A 17,937-nucleotide genomic window follows, 5' to 3' on the forward strand; every position below is an offset into this window, starting at 1 on the left:
AGAATGATGCCTTATTCTCTTATCATGAAACACCACCATGCAATGCTTCAGCAAATTTCTTCTGAATTTCTTTTATATTTCTCCTCCACCCAAACAGTAACTTCCATCTCAGAAGCCTTTCTTTCCTTGTCCCTGAATCTGGGCTGTCTAACACAGAAATGAACATGACTAAGTTCTGTTTTCAGACACCAGATTAACTTCTCAGTACCTTGTCTTGGTGCTCCCATTGTTTCTGTTATTAAGTGATTTCAAACAGACCCCTACTTGTTGAGCAATAGTGAGCAGTTAATTATTTTCAACTATAAAAACACGTGATAGATAAATTAGGAAGAAAGCTTCTAGTACTTGCTAAGTGGCTTATTATACAACTGACTTTTGGACATTGTTTTGCAGACTATTTATTCTGGACTGATTTTCTTCATGGCTTGTTTGTTGTCTTCCAGTCCCATGATGTAAAGCACAAGTAATTCTCTCATCAGGTTTGTACTGCTCTCACGGACACTGCTGGTGCATCCTGTGGGGTTTTACACCTGCGCTCTGCCAAGGTTAGAGTGTGGTGAGGAGCTGTTATGGCAGTAGCTTATTTTGGATGTGGAGATTTAGATCACAGCAGAACATTCTCTGCAGCATGTTTTTGTTGTCTCCAAAAAGCACATTGGAAAAGACCCAGATATGATACTGATTCTTTTTAGCTAACCTTGTGCAGAACAGGGCAACACTCCTCATTTAATATTGCCTTTCATAGGCATTGGGTTGACTGGTGAAGTTTATTCCAGTTTCTTTTCAAAATCATAATCAAGCCATCTCTTTTCTTTTGGCTTTGTTTGTATGAAAGTCAGAGCACTGCTGATGGTTGCAGCAAAGAGGAACACATACATTTTCAAAATAAGTAGTTAAAAGTTTCTTTCAGTATATTTTTTAATTACATTTTTTTAAAAATACAGCATTTTTGAATGACAAGACTACTAACATTGCCAGAGTGTATTACTGTCATGCTGGGCATGAGTGGAGCAGCAGATCTATTTCTCAGAAGAGGAATCTGTGCAAGAACAATCTTTTACTGCTAAGATTTATAACATAGGAAAAATAAAACTAAACTTTTGTTCATTAGTGGTTGCTGGTGTTTTAGAAGTCATTTGTATAGAGATACAGGCAAAAGCAGGTATCTGTGCTCTTGGGCAACACAGAGATTTTGAAATACTCAGGATTTTGAGACAAGACAATCAAGAGCAGGACTCCATGGAGCTGGGAACTGCAGAGATACCTTTCATTTCTATAGTTTGGAGAGAGCAGTGAGGGGTGGATTGGAAGAGTAAAACACACAGTCAAAGCAGAAAAATGTTGGTACCATCATGATGGTATCAAAATATTTTGTCATTCCTTTGGTGAGGATCAGAGAAAGGACAGGAGACAGAAGTGAAGCAAAGAAGACAAGACAGTAGAGAAGATGCAGGCTGGGAAGCAGGGGATGGACTGAAGAGACTGCCTGGGCAGAGAGAGAGGCCTGGCACACGCTGCTGGGATGTACAAGTCAGAGAAGAATTGGTTAAAACTGGGAGAAGCCCTGCAATGTCCAGAGGCCCTCACCTTGGCCACCTCTGTGGCCACTCCCATGAATCAGTATTGTTGTGCCGTTCCCCAGAGCCCTGGAAGGATGGAGGCCATCTGCACCTGACGGTATGAAACATGCTTGTTCAGAAATTACTTGACTTTCTGAGTTTCAGAGCCAGTCCTGTGAGTACATGTGTCAGAAAACACTAATTCCAACTTCCAGTGTTTTTTCTGACTATGGCCTGAAATCAGGTATGTTTAGACTGATTAAGCAAAGACAAACGGTGGTTACATTTTAATTGATCTAATTGGTTACATTTTAGTTGAAGCATTTAACAAGTTGGTTAATTGTTACTGAATTAAAACACCTTCAACTGAAAACATATATGACACTTGTTCAGGACAATTTTCTTATCACGTGAAGTGTTAGGCAAAAATACATCTGGAAAAATGATCCTCAGAGACTCATAGTTCATATTATTGCTTACAAATCAAATAACCGTGCACTGTTGGATTGATTAATAACAATCAACACCAAAGAAAAATAGTTACTGCTGCTGTCCTCAGACAATGCACAAACCACCTCTCACTTCCAACCCAGACACCGAAGACACGCAGCATCCTAGGCTGGGGCACCGCCAAGTGCAGCCACTCACCAGGGGAAGGAATTTCCCCCTAAGCTGTTTGAATAACTTGTAAAAGCCTTTTAACAGAACCATCTTGGAGACTGCTACATAAAGAGGCCCTTTGAGAATTATGGATATAAGTGAAGATGTAATTTATTTATTTTACAGTCAGGATTTAAAACTGACATTCAACTTTCCTAGCATCTACCATATATTATAGGGACACAGACTTGAACTTTCAGGCAATGACTATTACTCTTAAAGTGTCAGCTGATCCCGTAATTCAAGAGTTGAATACACAGGCTTAGTCAGGCTGAGTCAAGTCAGGCTTCAGAAGGCTTTGCTGTGTTGAGGGTCAAAGTAGCAGTCAGGAACTTTTCCTTTAAATGAGATAACTGATTACCTAACTTGTGACTTGGGGAGTCCAAGCCAGTCCACTCTAGTTTGCGCCAGTCCCTGGACTTCGGCTTCCATCAGTGCCTTCTTTATTGTCCTTTACTTATCTCCTGCAGCTCTTACTGTCTGTCAGCTGCTGCTGGAGCTTCTCTTCCCTAGTGACCTGGCATGAATGCACACCTCACCAAAATTATCCACGGTTTCATCAGTAACCAACACAATAATGACAAACCAAATAGCAAGAACTTCATAAGAAACCAAAGGGAGTGTAAACACTAAGAAAGAATGAAATGACGTGTTAAAATATTATCTCTGGCTCCTCTTTCTCTATATATAGAGTGACTTTTTCCAAAGTAACCAAAGACAGCGTCAGGAAAGACTTAGTCTGCAAGCGGAGATAACTACCTTTGCATGCAAGTTGGTATATGTTTATCTTTTTTTTTCCCCCTAAATAGAACTTTTGCAGTACATATTTTTTTCCTTTCTGCTATTCTAAAAGACCTGTTGCATAAATTAAGTGCAGAGAACAAAGTAAATCTGAATCAGATGTGGTTAAAATAATAGTATGAGGTCATATCTGAAAGATATCAAATATCTTGCAAGGGATTCTTTTTAAAAAGCAAAGAAAACTGGATTTAAGAGCACATTTATATTTAATGTCTGATACATAACAAGGGAAGACAAACCAAGGGAGTTTGAGCATAGCAACAAAAAAGCTACATGATTTGATAGATGGAGGAGACCTGGAAGACTGAAAAAGTCTTCTACAATAAGAGAGTTATGAATCAAAGTATCTGAAAGATGTAAACACCAAAGGATGGAAAACAATCCTTTCCAGTCAAGGAAATATAGGAACAGATACTGAGAAAAGATAAAACAAAAATGTTTTTAAAAAGCAATTTTAGGATGAATATGAAGTTAAAAAAATCTTCCTGAATTTAAAATCTGTTAGACTGGAGAAGTCACCCAAGACATGAAACAGAAAAATCAAGCAGTGGTAGCATAGTACAGAATGGGGATAAGATTAAGAAATTTGCTGCAGGTGCGATATGAAATTTGCACTTAGAATAGGGCTTACTGATTTTCTTGCTGATGGGGAGTTTCATGCTGATGTGTGGCACTTTTTGTAGCATGAAGGATAGTAGGGATATCTAGTAGTAGAGCCTGTGAATCTCATTTCTTCCTAGTGCTTTGACAAACAGGAGACTGTTGTCATTTAATATATGAATGTGCCAAATACCAGCTTTAATCAGAGCTGACTCCTTTGAAGCCAACGATGTTGCAACATGCATAAATTTGATGCCCATTCAAGCAATGGCATTCATCTGATTAGAAATCAGCTTGTAAATGTTTGGCAGTCATCATTCAGCATTGCCTTTGAATATGATCCATTCTAGAGCTAGAAGTGCAGCATCATACCATCATTGCTGGACAGACTGTCACTAGGACACTCAGTAACAGAGAGCAGTGGGAGTGGGAGGGATAGCATATGCAACTAGTGCAGTACTATGTCGGGGGGTGGGGGGGGGTATATTCTAAGCCTCCTATCAGATGTAGTTCTAAGAAAGGGTGAATAAACTATGAAACCAGGAATGTCCTTCAATCCCCACATGTTTATCTAGTCTCAGCCAAGTGACTGGGCAAAATATTCATTTAGGTGAGATAACAAGTGGGAAAGGAGGAGGAGGAGGAAGGACACATAGATGGAAATCATGCACATAATGCTTGCATGTTGCACCATGCTCCCGCAACTAGTTACCCTATGATAGCGCAGATTAAGACAGGCAAAGCTGAAGACAGAAGCACTGAAGTGTATAACTGGGTTCTGGGAGACAGCTACGAGCTTTGCCTCTCCTCAAATTTCTCACTGTCCTGTGCTTTAGTAGCTGTGGTCTTCTATTGCAGTCTGCACTGGCTCCTTGGTCTCAGAGGAGGCAGGTGCGTGACATTGCTCAAGCTGTTAGAGTTCTGGAGGTAAAACAGGACAGTTGAGGGCATGCCTGAATAACTGTATCGACTTTGTTTGCTCTTTTTATTTCCTGCCAGAAAATGAGCTACAACCTTTTCCTTCTGGCTTTTGTCCTGGGCATTGGTGGAGCTTTCCAGTATGGGTTGCAGGTCTCCATTATCAATTCTCCTGCCGAGGTAAGCATGGATAGCTCAAATTGAGCTACCAGCACGGATTTCAATGTTCTCCTACCTATATGCAATCACTAACTTCTTCACTTCTGCTCTCAAAACTAGACTTACTCTGGTTTCTTAGTTCTAAGAGTAGCTGCTATTGCTTTTGTGTTTCATGAGGTTTTATCTTCTGTCTGGTGTGACAGAACTGGGAAAGGGGAGGATGAGTGATGTCTATAAAGTCAGTCATTTTCCCCTTACTGAGTTGGATGGCTCACAGGATATTCTCTTTCCAGTGCTCAGGGAGTCCTTTGTACCATGTGCTTGGCCACACACACTAGGTCTAAGTGACTGCCTGTAAGGTGAAATAGGACAGGGAAGGACTGTCACTCTAGAGCTGAGGTTAGCACTGATACCTGCAGCTGGAAAAGGAAAATTAGAGGATGTGTTTGTCATCCTACATGGTGCCAAGGACATTCAGCTCATACTATTACCACATTGGGAACCCTCATCAAGAATGACAGTGCCATGGAGGTTATGAACAGGAGGTCACAGAGACCCCACAATGGGCCACATCAAGGGACAAATCCTGATCTCACTGAGGTCAGTTGAAGTCAAACCTGGATTTCACCCAAGGCATCAGACAGCATGCAGCAGGTAGACAAGAGAGACAGAGAGACAAGTGGGAATGGCGGGGAAGATCGAGTAGCAAAACAATCAGGATTTAGCACATAAACAGAAGACCAACCTGCCACTCTCTTAGTGGTTGATTTTTGATTTATTTATTCATTGATTTATTCATTGCACTTTGTTACTAAAACACTAACTTCAGGGATGTTAGTGGCAAAATTCCCTTTGATTTCACCGGGGCTAAGATTTCAACCAAGGTGTCGATAGAAGTGTATCAAAAAGACCAGTAAGTAGGTAAGAGAAGTAAAAAAGAGGTGCAATTATGCAAAAACATGTTGACTGAGTCCATTGTTTTCTGTTTTTCTGTTAAAGTACATCAAAAGTTTCATCCGTGAGACCTGGCTGAAGAGATATGGCTCTTCTCCCAGTGAAGAGATGATTACTTTGATGTGGTCCTTTGTTGTGTCCATTTACAGCATTGGTGGGCTTCTGGGGTCCTTGCCTGCTGGATATTTGTCTGTTAGATTTGGAAGGTAGGAATAATGATTACGTTAGTCTTTCTGTTTACATCCACAACCGCAAAAATAAGTGACTGTGTCTTGGGAGAAACACTGCTTGTGAAGTGACACTGTGAGCAGCCCAGAGCTGCTCCAGATGAAGGATCAGTTCAGTGAAGAAACAGAATGGTAACATCTGCCAATGTTCACAAAGAAAATCATACCCTCTCCCTTATAAATTCCAAAGCGAATCCAGTCCAGTCCAGAGAAATCACATGAGGAATGCATGCATTTTAAAGTGAATTTCACAACCACCCACTCGCAAAGCTTGCTCTGCAGTGTAGATTTGGGCTCCACTAGAGGCATCAAAAGCTTCAACTAGCTTATCAGTCCGTGACAAAGTTTTCCCATTCCCATTTCCCATTTACTTCACTGCAGCTGATCTCAGAAGCCAGCACAGACTCTTTAACCATGGTACAATTCATGCCACTTCTGTCAGGCTGTGAATGACATGTGGACAATATTTATGTTCACATTAATTTAAATGAATTCCAGGAAGAAGGCCATGCTGTTCGTCAATATCCCAGCTCTGCTGAGCGCAGCTCTGATGGGACTCAGCCGTCTGTGTGGATCCTTTGAGATGATCATTGCTGGAAGATTATTTTCTGGAGTGTGTGGAGGTAAATTAGCACTCCTACCTATGGTATTAAATAGTTGGGAAAGCAGTGACTGAAGGTCACAAAGATTTACCAGACTGAGCATATAGATCACAGAGTTTTACTAGTCTCTGCAGAGGGCCTGATTGCTGAATGTATTTTTCACTAAATAAGAAAGCACAAACATAATTAAATTAATCATGTGTGGCATCTCCATTTCTCATTCTTTTATCTTTACATCCAATCCATATAAAAAGTACTGCCAACTTGTGAAAAAGCCAAAATATGCAATATTTCAGGGGAGTGTGCGCACTCAATAGAAAGCTGACCTCTGCTGTTTCTGCTGCTTCTCATTGTGGCTGATACTGCCTTCCATATTATACACAAGAGAATGGTTTTCAAGCTGGGCAATTCTAATTTCCAGTTGCCTCAGAAGGTTACATTCTGTCAGTGTTTACGATCCCTGAGCAGTTGGATAAAGGTAATACTAACCAGCAAAAAAAATTAAGAGAGAGGGTAAATCTTAATTAATTCACTGAGTAAATGGAATAGATAGCATTTATTAACTTCTTGCTTTCAAGCACAAAATAAAACAGATAGCATCCTGAGTAGACACTGAAATATTAAAGGGAGCAACAGCAATCCTGTATATGTGGCTGTAGTAAACATTGTAAGAGAAGGCCAGTCTTCTGAAGAACAGATTTCCTAGGGGACCATGCTTGGTTAGTGAAATATTTAGCAAAGACACAAGGCCACGGTACTGGGAACATGCTTCATGTCAGGCAGACACATACTCAGCATGGTTAAAAAAGAGCCTAACTCTATATTCTTTCCCCATAATGGTCCCCTCCAAAACACCAGACCTATGGGAGTTTGAAATGCCCTAACAGTCATTTATCACTGCAGGTTTAGCTCTGAATATCCATTTCATGTATGCTGGGGAATGTGCCCCACGGAACCTCCGCGGGCTGATTACCATAACAGCTTCTACTGCCATTGCCCTTGGAAAATTTGTAGGATTTGCGCTGGGTCTCAGGTAAGGGGATCTGAGACCTATTTAATTTATTCTGTTATTAAAATATATGCATATGTCAATGCAAGCCTATGGATAGCCAAATCAGCAACTATTTTTAGACATGTTTTCAGGGTACTCTAGGCAGCCAGACTGAATTAGCTCAGCCCAAATTCCTGACTTAAGTGAATGGTAAACAGAAATCATACAAAATATTTAATCCTGAAGAATGAGGTTGCTTCCTAGTAAAGACAGATCAAAATGCAGATAATAAAAACCTTTAACAGATTTCAATGGGTTTGAAAGAAATCCATCTTTTGTAAGAACTGACCTTTACTTTTTAGTTTTTCAGAAGGGGCAGGGAATATCAGATCCATCCAAACTTCCATGGAAATACACACAAAACGGCACACCCCCTCATCAAACACACATGCAAAACTAGAAACCTATGGTGGATTCATTCCCCTCAGCACAGGCTCCTTCTGCCTGTCCTGTGCCAAAGATGGTCCGTCCTGTTCCCACGGCACGTGTCTTTCTGGCCACAAGTATTCTCAAAGCTGCAGGAAACCCAGTGAGTGCTATTTAGGGCAGTCAGTACCAGGCTGATAACCCGTGGATCCTGTCTTAATTGTAACCTGAGACTCTTTGGATCAGAACCAGAGGGATCAGCCACCGCAGGTTCTTTCGCCAGTGCTCCTGCCGGGACACTGTTCATCCCTGTGGGTGCTCAGCTGTTGCCGGAGGATGCAGTTGGCCTTGCTGCACTCACCGCTCAGCAACAGGTGGCAACAGTGTGTAATTCGTGTGCTGCAGGCCACAGCACTCTGCTCTCCCCTTCCACCTCCCATTGAGATGTTCATTTTTCTGGGGTGAGAAATGCTGGAGACTCCTGGATGAGGGCCACCAGGACACAGGCAGCAGGGCAGAGGGACCACCCTGGGTCTGCGTGTGCTCGCACGGGCAGCACACATGGGTTGCTCAGCTCTTCTTGCTCTGCTGGTTTTGTTTCAGAGAAGTTCTCGGAGTAGATACTCTCTGGCCCATTCTCATGGCATTCAATGCGCTTCCCGCCCTTGTTCAGCTTCTCACCCTCCCCTTCTTCCCAGAGTCTCCTCGCTACCTGCTTATTGACAAAAAGGACAAAGAGGGGTGCATCAAAGGTAAGGAAATGGGCCACAAAGCATTCGTTTTAGCAAAAAGTGGAAAATACAGTAAAGCCCCACATAAGCCCCGAAGAGAGGTACAGATGGGAAAAAGACTCTTGGTCTTTTGGCTCTGAAACCACCTTCGGCTTTAATGAAAGATAGCCTCTTCTGTTTTGATATTAGTGCTCTCTTGGCACTAGTATTTCCCATACCCTCTGCCAGGATCCTCCAAGGTATGTGATCACACAGAGCTTGTATTTCCATCAATACAGATTCTGCCCTGAACAGGCACGGGGTGGATACGGTACCTTATGGCTCTGTGTAAAAAAGGGGTGCCCTTTACTGTCATGCCACATCCTGTAAGCATTCCAGTTCTTCAGTAACCCTAACAGCAACTACTGACATAAACAGAGAAACAGCCATTGTGGGGTTTTAACTATCAAAAGAGAGAACTCTTTGGATATAGTCTTATTTTTTAATGTAGGAGTCATTTTTCCTTGTCCGTGTTTTGGTGTGTGCACTAGAACTGCACTTTTAGCAGGAGAGTATTCGAGGAAGGATTGGTAAGAATTTAGATGTGATTTACACTGAAACGCTGTAAGCAGCTATTGGCCAAAGGTGAGGTTGTGATTAAGATTTATGGGTTAAAATAGATAGCAATGAACTGGATCTGTGTCTAATCTGAACACAGATCTCTAGGAAGTTCACACAAGCAAAGAACCTGAAGCTCAAATAAGACACTCTGCATTAATTTCTCTGCTGGTGAGCTTGGACCAGGAGTCATCTTCTCTCTTCCTCTCCTTCCAGCTGTGAAGCAGCTCTGGGGAGATGGTGACCATATGGCCGAAATAGATGACATGATGGCAGAGCGAGAAGCCATCCGTGGGGAGAAGGCTAAGAGTGTTTGTGATCTTTTTCGTGACAAAGGTGTCCGTTGGCAGCTCATCACTCTCTTCCTTGTCTCCTCATGCATGCAGTTAATTGGCATCAATGTGGTATGTGTGCTACTTTTCTCTGCTTTCTAGATTGCTTATAGTTTCTTGGCAAAAAGAAAGCTTTGCAATGAGTAGTAAAATGCTGACTGCAACAGTGGCTATAAGGAGGGGATCTGTTGTTACTGTTTATTATAATCATTTCCCATGGAAGTTTAGGACCTGGGATAAGTTGAGAACTGTGTTTTAGCAAGTGTCATCTGAAGATATCTCTATGGATTACCCTGTTAGGATAAGAGAATGGAAGAGGATAAAATAAAATCTCAAATACAGAACAGGTAAAGAACAGTATAACCTCCTCTGGGTCTCTGAACTCCAGAATGCTCTGCCCAAAATTGTTCAGCTGTTTCAGTGCAAACTGAGTCAGGTTTGAAATGTACACTGACAGTGTTTGGGTTTCCCTCTAAATCCTTTTAACTTTGCACTTTCTCAGATTATAGACAATTACAATATCCCAGTAATATATGTGACAGTTACTGCTATATACTCTCTAACAGACCTTTTCTCTGGAAATCTCTCTGTTTCAGTAGACAGTGTTGAGTATTGGAATAGTTATTGTATAAAATGAACTTATAGTAAAGGCATAAAAGCTTCAAAATCCAGATTAATTTTGCAAATTCACAAAGACTTCAAGGTTCATAAGACCCCTTCCTACCACTTCTACAAAGGGCCAGTAGAAATTGAGCATATTAACAGTGGAATTTTTTATGCTTTAGGAGTGCTTACATCTGGAAAAATAGTGACTATCAAAATCACTGCAAAGGCTTAAAGATGATATTAAAAGATATTTTAAACCATTTGCTTAGTATGAACCATCCACATTTCTATATGCTCCTCATCCAAAGTACCTGAGACACTAGAACATGTGAAAGATGTCAGATAAAATTACAACCTGTAACATAAGACAAAGGCAGTGCTAAAAGCTTTTGTTAAGGCCTGAAGACAGAAGCTAGTGTAAACATGACCACATGGGTACAGCCTTCACAAATTTCTATTCTTTCCAGGTTTACTTTTATGCATACAGTGTCTTTATAAAGGCTGGAATTCCCCCGGCTCAAACCCGCTATGTCTCCCTGGGAGTTGGGATCACTGAGATCCTCACCACAGTTTTGTGTGTAAGTGGATCTTCAGCTGAATTTCATTCTGCTGTAATGCGTGGTTCATTTCAATCTTTAGAACTACTGTAAATGGAGCTTCAGGAATCAAACTTCTGCAACAAATCAAACACAGTACTTTGCACTGATCACACAAAATCATCTCCACACACCCTGCAAACATGGGCATTTATATTCAATTTATGGGAGGACAGGAGAGTCTTTCCCTCAAAATCATGACCCAGCTTGAGCCACCTTTGGGAATCGCAGTTCCCCCCATAGGAAGGGGAGATGACAGTCCCTGTGACCACTTGTTGGCAGGACTCATGGCTTTAGGATTCACAGCAATTAACAGTGCAAGCATTTCCACTTTGCTGTCCTCCTTGGCTGTCCTTTGCCTGCAGAGTGCCACCTCAGGTCTCCTCTGCTCGGGCAATGCTCCCTGCAGCCCTACACCTCCCCACCTTCGCCCGCTCCCTGCAAGTCCTGGTCCTGCTCAGTCCCCCCAGATACCTTTCCTCACCCTCCCAGAGGTACCACATCCCAGTCCCCAACTCTTCAGAGATCCCCTGCCTGGCCAGTGAAGGCAGCTAGCAGAGCAGTTCACCAGTGTCTGCCTTTGAGGTCTGCCCTTTGGAGCTGACAGCATGTCCCTCTGGTTGCAGGGTTTCCTAATTGAGCGTGCAGGGAGGAAGACACTGCTGTGGAAAAGCTACACTGTTATGGCCTTGACGTTAGGGCTCCTCACAGTCACGCTTTCACTACAGGTAAGACCCCACTTACGCATTAGATATGTGTCCCATGTTTTATTGTATGGCAGATATCATTACTATTTCCCTCCCCCAAATTACTTTTTAGTGGGAGTAGAAGTATTTTTGGAGCTAACCATCATACTAACAGAGGTCTGTTCCCAGCCGTGTACATGCAGATTAAAGCCAATAGCTTTATATAACCATGATCACCACAAAGACTATCTCCTTGTGAAGCTTCTGGAAGTAGAGTAAACAGATGTATGTTTAACATTGACATACTTAGCAGTGATGAATGTTTCTAATGGAGCTGGATAAATAAAATCATAACTTCTGATTTGATTTGCTTTTCATTTCCTACCATAGGATTCCTTTTCCTGGGTACCATACTGCTCTGTTGCACTCATCTTTATTTTCATCATGAGCTTTGGCATTGGGCCAGGTTGGTATTTTCTACTGGAATGGTTTCATATGCCCGTTCCTTCCTCACCGCAGCCTTTAGGAGAGGTCCCAGGCATAGCTGTTCCACAGTTAGCATGAATCCCTACTCCTGATTGAGCACAAGGGTAGATGTTCCCCTCCATACTGTGGTGGGAGGTAAAACTTCATTTCATATTGCATTCCTACATGCCTTCCTCCTGAAGAGCCAAGCAGCACCTCAAACACTTCCAGGTCAGTTAAAACCATTAACTTATGTGGCAATATGAAGTGTGAGTTACAGAAGCATCTTGCAAAGTTTCTAAACTTCCTTTTTTCTCTAACATTTTTTTCAGCTGGAGTATTATGCCCTTTGCCCACAGAAATATTTATTCAGTCATACAGACCAGCTGCTTATGTTTTTAATGGTGCTACAAACTGGATCCAACTCTTCATCCTTGGACTTTTGTTCCCTTTCATTGTGGTAAGCAAAGTAGGGTGTTTTATTTTAGTTCAGAGGAGGTTAGGCCCTTCTTGAACCCAGAGCATACTTCTCTTTTTCAACATTTCATGCAAAGGACAGAGCCCAAACTAATTGCAATTCCAATGGCCTCTTTCTTTTTACCCAGATATCTAGTGAAGGCATAGCAAAATCACAAAATGCTGCTAGCTCTACACACAGTTAGAGTGCAACGCTGGCAAACACAGAAGCGGTGACAGAGGCACCAACGCTGTCAGACATCATTTCAATGTCATGAGGGGTTCCCTTCTTCCCCTGCCTTGTCCTGTATGGGCATCCCCTTTGGGGTTAATGTGGAACATGGGCAGTCCCAGAGATCTCACCCAGCACTAGTCAGTAGCAGGAAACTAAAGCCTTTGCAGTTTCGGACTGTGCAAGGAGGGACAGAGCTAACTCACTACGTACCTTCCCCAATCTAGCACTGACTGAGAAGGACGGAGCAGAAAGGAAGAGTAACTGAAGCTCAGCACTTCTCTGAATTGTCGAGCAATGACATTCAATCTCTGCTGAGCATTCAACTTTCCTTCTTAAAACAGGAAAGGAGAATTAGTTCATCTTACTACTCGATGCCATTCCCCATGTGGCAGCAAGCAATATTTACATCAGCTGAGTCCCTGACCAGACATCATCTCAATGTCATGAGGGGTTCCCTTCTCCCCCCGCCTTGTCCCGTATGGGCATCCCCTTTGGGGTTAATGTGGAACACGGGCACTTCTCTGAATTGTCAAGCAATGACATTCAATCTCTGCTGAGCATTCAACTTTCCTTCTTAAAACAGGAAAGGAGAATTAGTTCATCTTACTACTCGATGCCATTCCCCATGTGGCAGCAAGCAATATTTACATCAGCTGAGTCCCTGACCAAGTTTTTTAGTAAATACAAAACCAGAAACTCCATATCCTAAGAGAAAGAAATCTAGATCAATTTACATGAACACATTTTGTCTCTTTCTTTTCCTATAGGAAGGTCTTGGTAGCTTCTGTTTCATCATTTTCCTGACATACTGTCTGTCCATGGCTATCTTTGTCTTCCTGGTGATGCCAGAGACCAAAGGAAAGACCATGCTGCAGGTCATGGAGGAGTTCAACTGCCTGAACTACCGTGGAAAGAAGAGACAGACAGCCCTACAGCAGAGTAAATGCTCAGTGATGACTGTTACTAGACTTTAATAACGAACTCTCCACTCCGTATTTTTCTCTTTTACTATTTACTTACCAGTATTTACTGTAGAGCCCAGAAGCCTCACTAAGCAAGAGAGAATCCATTGCTCCACAAACAGCACAAATGTGTATTTTAAAAATAATCGCCTGTAGTGCAGGGTGCAGGATGAACTTGGTGGTTCTCTCCAACTGCTGAAATATGAGCTGAATTAAATCCTCTGCAGAAAAAAATTAAACACCGTGTATAAAGAAATAAGATCTTTGTCAGCCCCTGCAAGTTAGCAGCTGTGTAAACTGAAAACACAGGATCTACTATTTTTCTTACCAAAACCAGGACTCCACAGTTATTGGAGGAAGTGAGTGTGGAAAGTTCAGATGTACAGCATACTTGTGCAACTGAGAGAAAAGACAGAGCTTTCATGTTGAAATCACCTGCTCCTATTAACAAGTCAGTGCTGTTGAGCTTCCCCAGAGAAGGAGCTTCAGTCCAGATGAAAAGAAGTGTTTAGCTCTTTAATCCAGTGGAAGATGAGTACCTTGCCTATCAGTAGACAGAATCAGTATGCAATGTTTGCCCCTCTTACAATTAGACTTGAGAGCAAGTACATGGTATAGGGGCAACTAGGACTTTCTTGAAGAGCTTCTGACTACACTTCTGTGACCTGGGGGGGTGGAGTCACTGCTATGTCTGAAGAAAAGAGGTGGTAAAGGAGGTATAAGGTCCTGGTGTAAAAGAGACACTATGCTAGAGAAGGATGCAAGCATAACCCGCCATCTCAAGCCAAACCTCTTGCTTGGTAATCATGTACATTGCCTAGATTTTGGAGATTCTTCTATTGGGACAGACAGGGATATGTCAGCCCGAAAAGAAAGCATGAGCGAAGAAAGCAGAGCTACAGAAAATCATAAGTGGGCTAATCCACAGTGGGCAGGTTCTCCTTCTTCATTAGCAATGACTATGTAGTATGTCTTCAGCCTGGAGTTATTTCATATCAGAGAGAAGGAACACTGGGTTTCAATGGGATTGAGTTCCCCAGAGTAACTGGTACTGATGAGACAAAAGAGAGTGGTGCCTCTCCCAGAGAACCCAATCTGTATGTCTGAGTGTTTGCTTCTCTTTCCAGGTCTCTGAATACTCCACATTTTCATTATAAAACATACTAAAAAGGGCTCCACTTTTTGTATTCATTGCTATATGATGTGACACGCTCTTGCTCTTCTTCATGCTTTGCAGTTTACTGAAAAGGAAATTAAAAAGCAGTGACTAGGAAAACACATCCTGCTGATCATGCCTGGATTTGGTTTTCATTGATTGAAGAGTCAGGGACAGAGGAGAGACTATATTCTGGGAGTGTGTTGTTGGGGTCAAGGAATGCTGTGTCTGTCTTGTTCTGGAAATGAGGTCTTCGTTACTGACTGTTGCAGATGCTGCACAATAAAATTTGCAAAAGGACCTGAATATTGAGCGGTGATTTCTTTCGCAGCACTAAGGCTCCTGCAATTTTATCTTCACACCGTCCTCTAACAATATTAGTAGCTGTGCCAAGAGCTAATACCAAGAGCAGTGGACTTCCCCAACACAGCCATTCTTCCTACGACAATCATCATATTACAAAAAAAGCTAGACAAAGTTTATAGTTTCAAGGCCAGAGGTCATGGATTGCACAATTCCAAAGAACCAACATACATTCCTTATTCTGGTCAAAAATGCAGGGAAAAGAAAAAGGAGAAACATTTAAAGTCTTTTGAAAAGAAAGGATTAGGTAAGACCTTGATTATTTTAAAAGTCTTTATTTTGTCTGGTCTTTCTCAACCTTACTGGTTCCCAGTGACAAAGTTTTTAGTATCTTACAAGACACTAAAAACTCATTTCCTTATACATGTCTTTCTACAGGATGATGTACATGCCTGACTTCTTCCCTTCTTCCCTCCTACTAGTAAATACCATCTGCAAGTAAATACCATCTGCAAGAGAGAAAGCATGGTAAACCATAAACTAGCATGGATTGGGAATAAAGGTTAAAGAAGAACTTGTGAATCTGCAGTGTATCTGTTTGATTCCCAGGATCACACAAGTGCAACACATGACATCTTTGAAAACAAACTCCCTCTAAGCCAAGGGTATTGGGTGAGCTAAGTACTGTATCTGGAATAAGCACATTTCCTGTAGCATTCAAATCGTAGGTGGAAAGACTCTTCCTGTCCTCTTCTTTAGGAAAATCAGTAAGAACCATACAAGCCATTTAAGTCTTGCTTTTTCCGTATTACAGCACTGAACAGAAGTGTGAGGCCAGGTGGAAATGAGACCGCGGTATGAGTATTCTAGGAGAAACACAGATAACAGGAGGAAGAGGAACAGGGCTCTGCAGGGACTGACTGATCAACTAGATGTTAAAATCTGGCCACAGACAGAGTGTTTAAAAACCCCTCCAAAGAGACCCATAGCTGCCCTGTGTGTCCTTCCTTCCAGCAGCCAAGCTTCCCATCCTCAGCTCAAAGAACAAATCCTCCCTTCCCCTGTAGTTCATGCAGGCTCATCTGCTGCCTGCCCATGGCCCCACTCTATGGTGCCTGAACCCTGCTGTCCGAGTCTAACAAAATCGTTTGCTCTTAGTCTGGCAGAAGCCCTTTGAGAGGGAAAAGAAAAAAAAAAATGGACTTGCAAGGGACAGTAGAGCATGAAAAGGTCTGGAAAGAGGGATATGACATTCAAATTAGATACAGGAAACAGAAGTTAAAAGGAAAATAAAGGTAAAATGAGAGAAACAGCAAAAGAGAGGGGTAATTATTTCAAAAGTAGCTTTCAGTGTGTCCTGACAGAAAGCAAGAAGTAACACTGGATTTTTCAAGTATCTCGTTAGACCTTTCCGCCACAGGAGCTGGGAACAACAAAAGTTTATGAGTTCAAAGCGGATCTCAGTAAATGCATGGAAGGAGCAAATATAAAGACACCACCCTGACTGACAAAGTCCCAGGGTTGTGCATCACTGCAGCCTGGAAGATGCACAGGGAAAGCATCACTGCACACTTGCTCAGTTCTTATGCGTTTGTGTACAACTGCTATTTGCGACTGACAGCTCTGGGATCGTCTGCTGGACACCGTTCTGGTCTGCTCCTAGAAGATAAAGTGGGTGGTGGTGGTGGTAAGAGAGGACAGGGGACAGCTAGCTGGACAATCTGGCTGCAGTCTTCTCTGTGACCGCAAAATCTTTGGCTGAGGGGAGGGCAGTGGCCAGTGCTGAAATGACTGGAGATTGAGAAGAGGAATTTGGAAGAAGGAAGAGAAAACCTAATTACAGACAGGGATTTTTGCAGTAGTAATTGAAGAGAAAGGTAGATTCTGGGGTGTTTTAGAAGAGGAAGTGGTAACATTTGAGGAGTCTGTGCTGAGAGGGGAAGGAATGAAATACACGACCACAGGTGATGCGAACGTGATGAAGATTTCAGGAACAATGAAAATGGTGGAAAGAAGAATCCAGCTTGAATTATTTCACTGTACTGACGTGCAATAAGACATCTGGGCAGAGAGTTTGGAAAGAGAGCGTTTCAATGCTGGACATCCAGCAGGAGAAAGGTCAAGGCGTGACTCAGCAAGCTCGCCCTGTGCTGCAGGGCACATGGCCCAGGAGACAGCGTGGGGCTGTTGTCAGTCGCTGTAACGTGAAAAGCAAACTGCAGGAAGAGTGTCAGTGTTCCCTCCGTGCTCCTGAGTGAAGCTTCTGTTGCCTTCAGAACCGTAACCCCTTCCCGCTTGCCCTTTCAGCACTAACCATAGACAGCTACATTTTTGTAGTAGAGAGTGAACTCTGTTGTATTCAGTGTGGTACAAAATGTTACACGTAATACATAGAAGCCTGAAGGAAGTAAGAATTAACTCACACTGTTTGTAAACAATCAAGTCTTTAGCTGATCCAAAATCAATTTTTTTAAGGTGAAAAGTACTTCTTAAAATCAATTCTCAAGCCAGAACAGAATGAGCATCCCGCTCCGGCACACAGTAGGCCATCTCCATTGTTACAGAGAGGTAAGAGTGAGGTTTCTGAGTGGTTCTGGAAAGAGCGTGACCCTCTGTAAAGAACTGGGTGTTAGTGAGGACCCAATATGCCAATATTCAGATACTTCATATCCTGCAACTGGGAAATGGTTCAAATCACTTCAAGTAATTGAAAATCTTACAGCATGCAAGAAGAGGCATTAAAGCTCAGCTGCAATACTGAGTGGGTTATCTCTGTAGTAGACCAGAGAGGAGGGAAACACACACTGCCTAAGCTGCCGGTCAGAGAGGTGAAGAAACACTCTGCTCCCCTGAAGGGAAGATGGTGGCACCGTCTGACTCCTCACACAACAGGAACACGCAGTTGGTTCAGCCGT

The 17,937-nt window shown here is 42.4% G+C and overlaps 1 protein-coding gene across 1 annotated transcript; it reads left to right on the forward strand.

The window, feature by feature from the left end:
• Nucleotides 1-4,622: 4,622 nt before the first annotated feature.
• LOC104164741 (solute carrier family 2, facilitated glucose transporter member 11-like) lies at nucleotides 4,623-13,575 on the forward strand. Its single transcript, XM_009704174.1, has 11 exons — nucleotides 4,623-4,718; nucleotides 5,697-5,857; nucleotides 6,377-6,501; nucleotides 7,384-7,513; nucleotides 8,501-8,649; nucleotides 9,442-9,629; nucleotides 10,631-10,741; nucleotides 11,386-11,487; nucleotides 11,836-11,911; nucleotides 12,243-12,370; nucleotides 13,369-13,575. Exons 1-11 carry the CDS (start codon nucleotides 4,623-4,625, stop codon nucleotides 13,573-13,575), a joined length of 1,473 nt encoding a protein of 490 aa, XP_009702476.1.
• The last annotated feature ends 4,362 nt before the right edge of the window (nucleotides 13,576-17,937 follow it).

The sequence above is a fragment of the Cariama cristata genome, unplaced genomic scaffold (assembly GCF_000690535.1).
Source record: "Cariama cristata isolate BGI_N322 unplaced genomic scaffold, ASM69053v1 scaffold267, whole genome shotgun sequence".
NCBI classification, from domain to species: domain Eukaryota; kingdom Metazoa; phylum Chordata; class Aves; order Cariamiformes; family Cariamidae; genus Cariama; species Cariama cristata.

Bases quoted from the DNA above. Each gene is read 5' to 3' on its own strand.
- LOC104164741 (XM_009704174.1), top strand. From the start codon at position 4,623: ATGAGCTACAACCTTTTCCTTCTGGCTTTTGTCCTGGGCATTGGTGGA. The intron at 7,514-8,500 runs GTAAGGGGATCT...GTTTTGTTTCAG, and splicing joins GGATTTGCGCTGGGTCTCAG to AGAAGTTCTCGGAGTAGATA. The intron at 11,912-12,242 runs GTTGGTATTTTC...CATTTTTTTCAG, and splicing joins GAGCTTTGGCATTGGGCCAG to CTGGAGTATTATGCCCTTTG.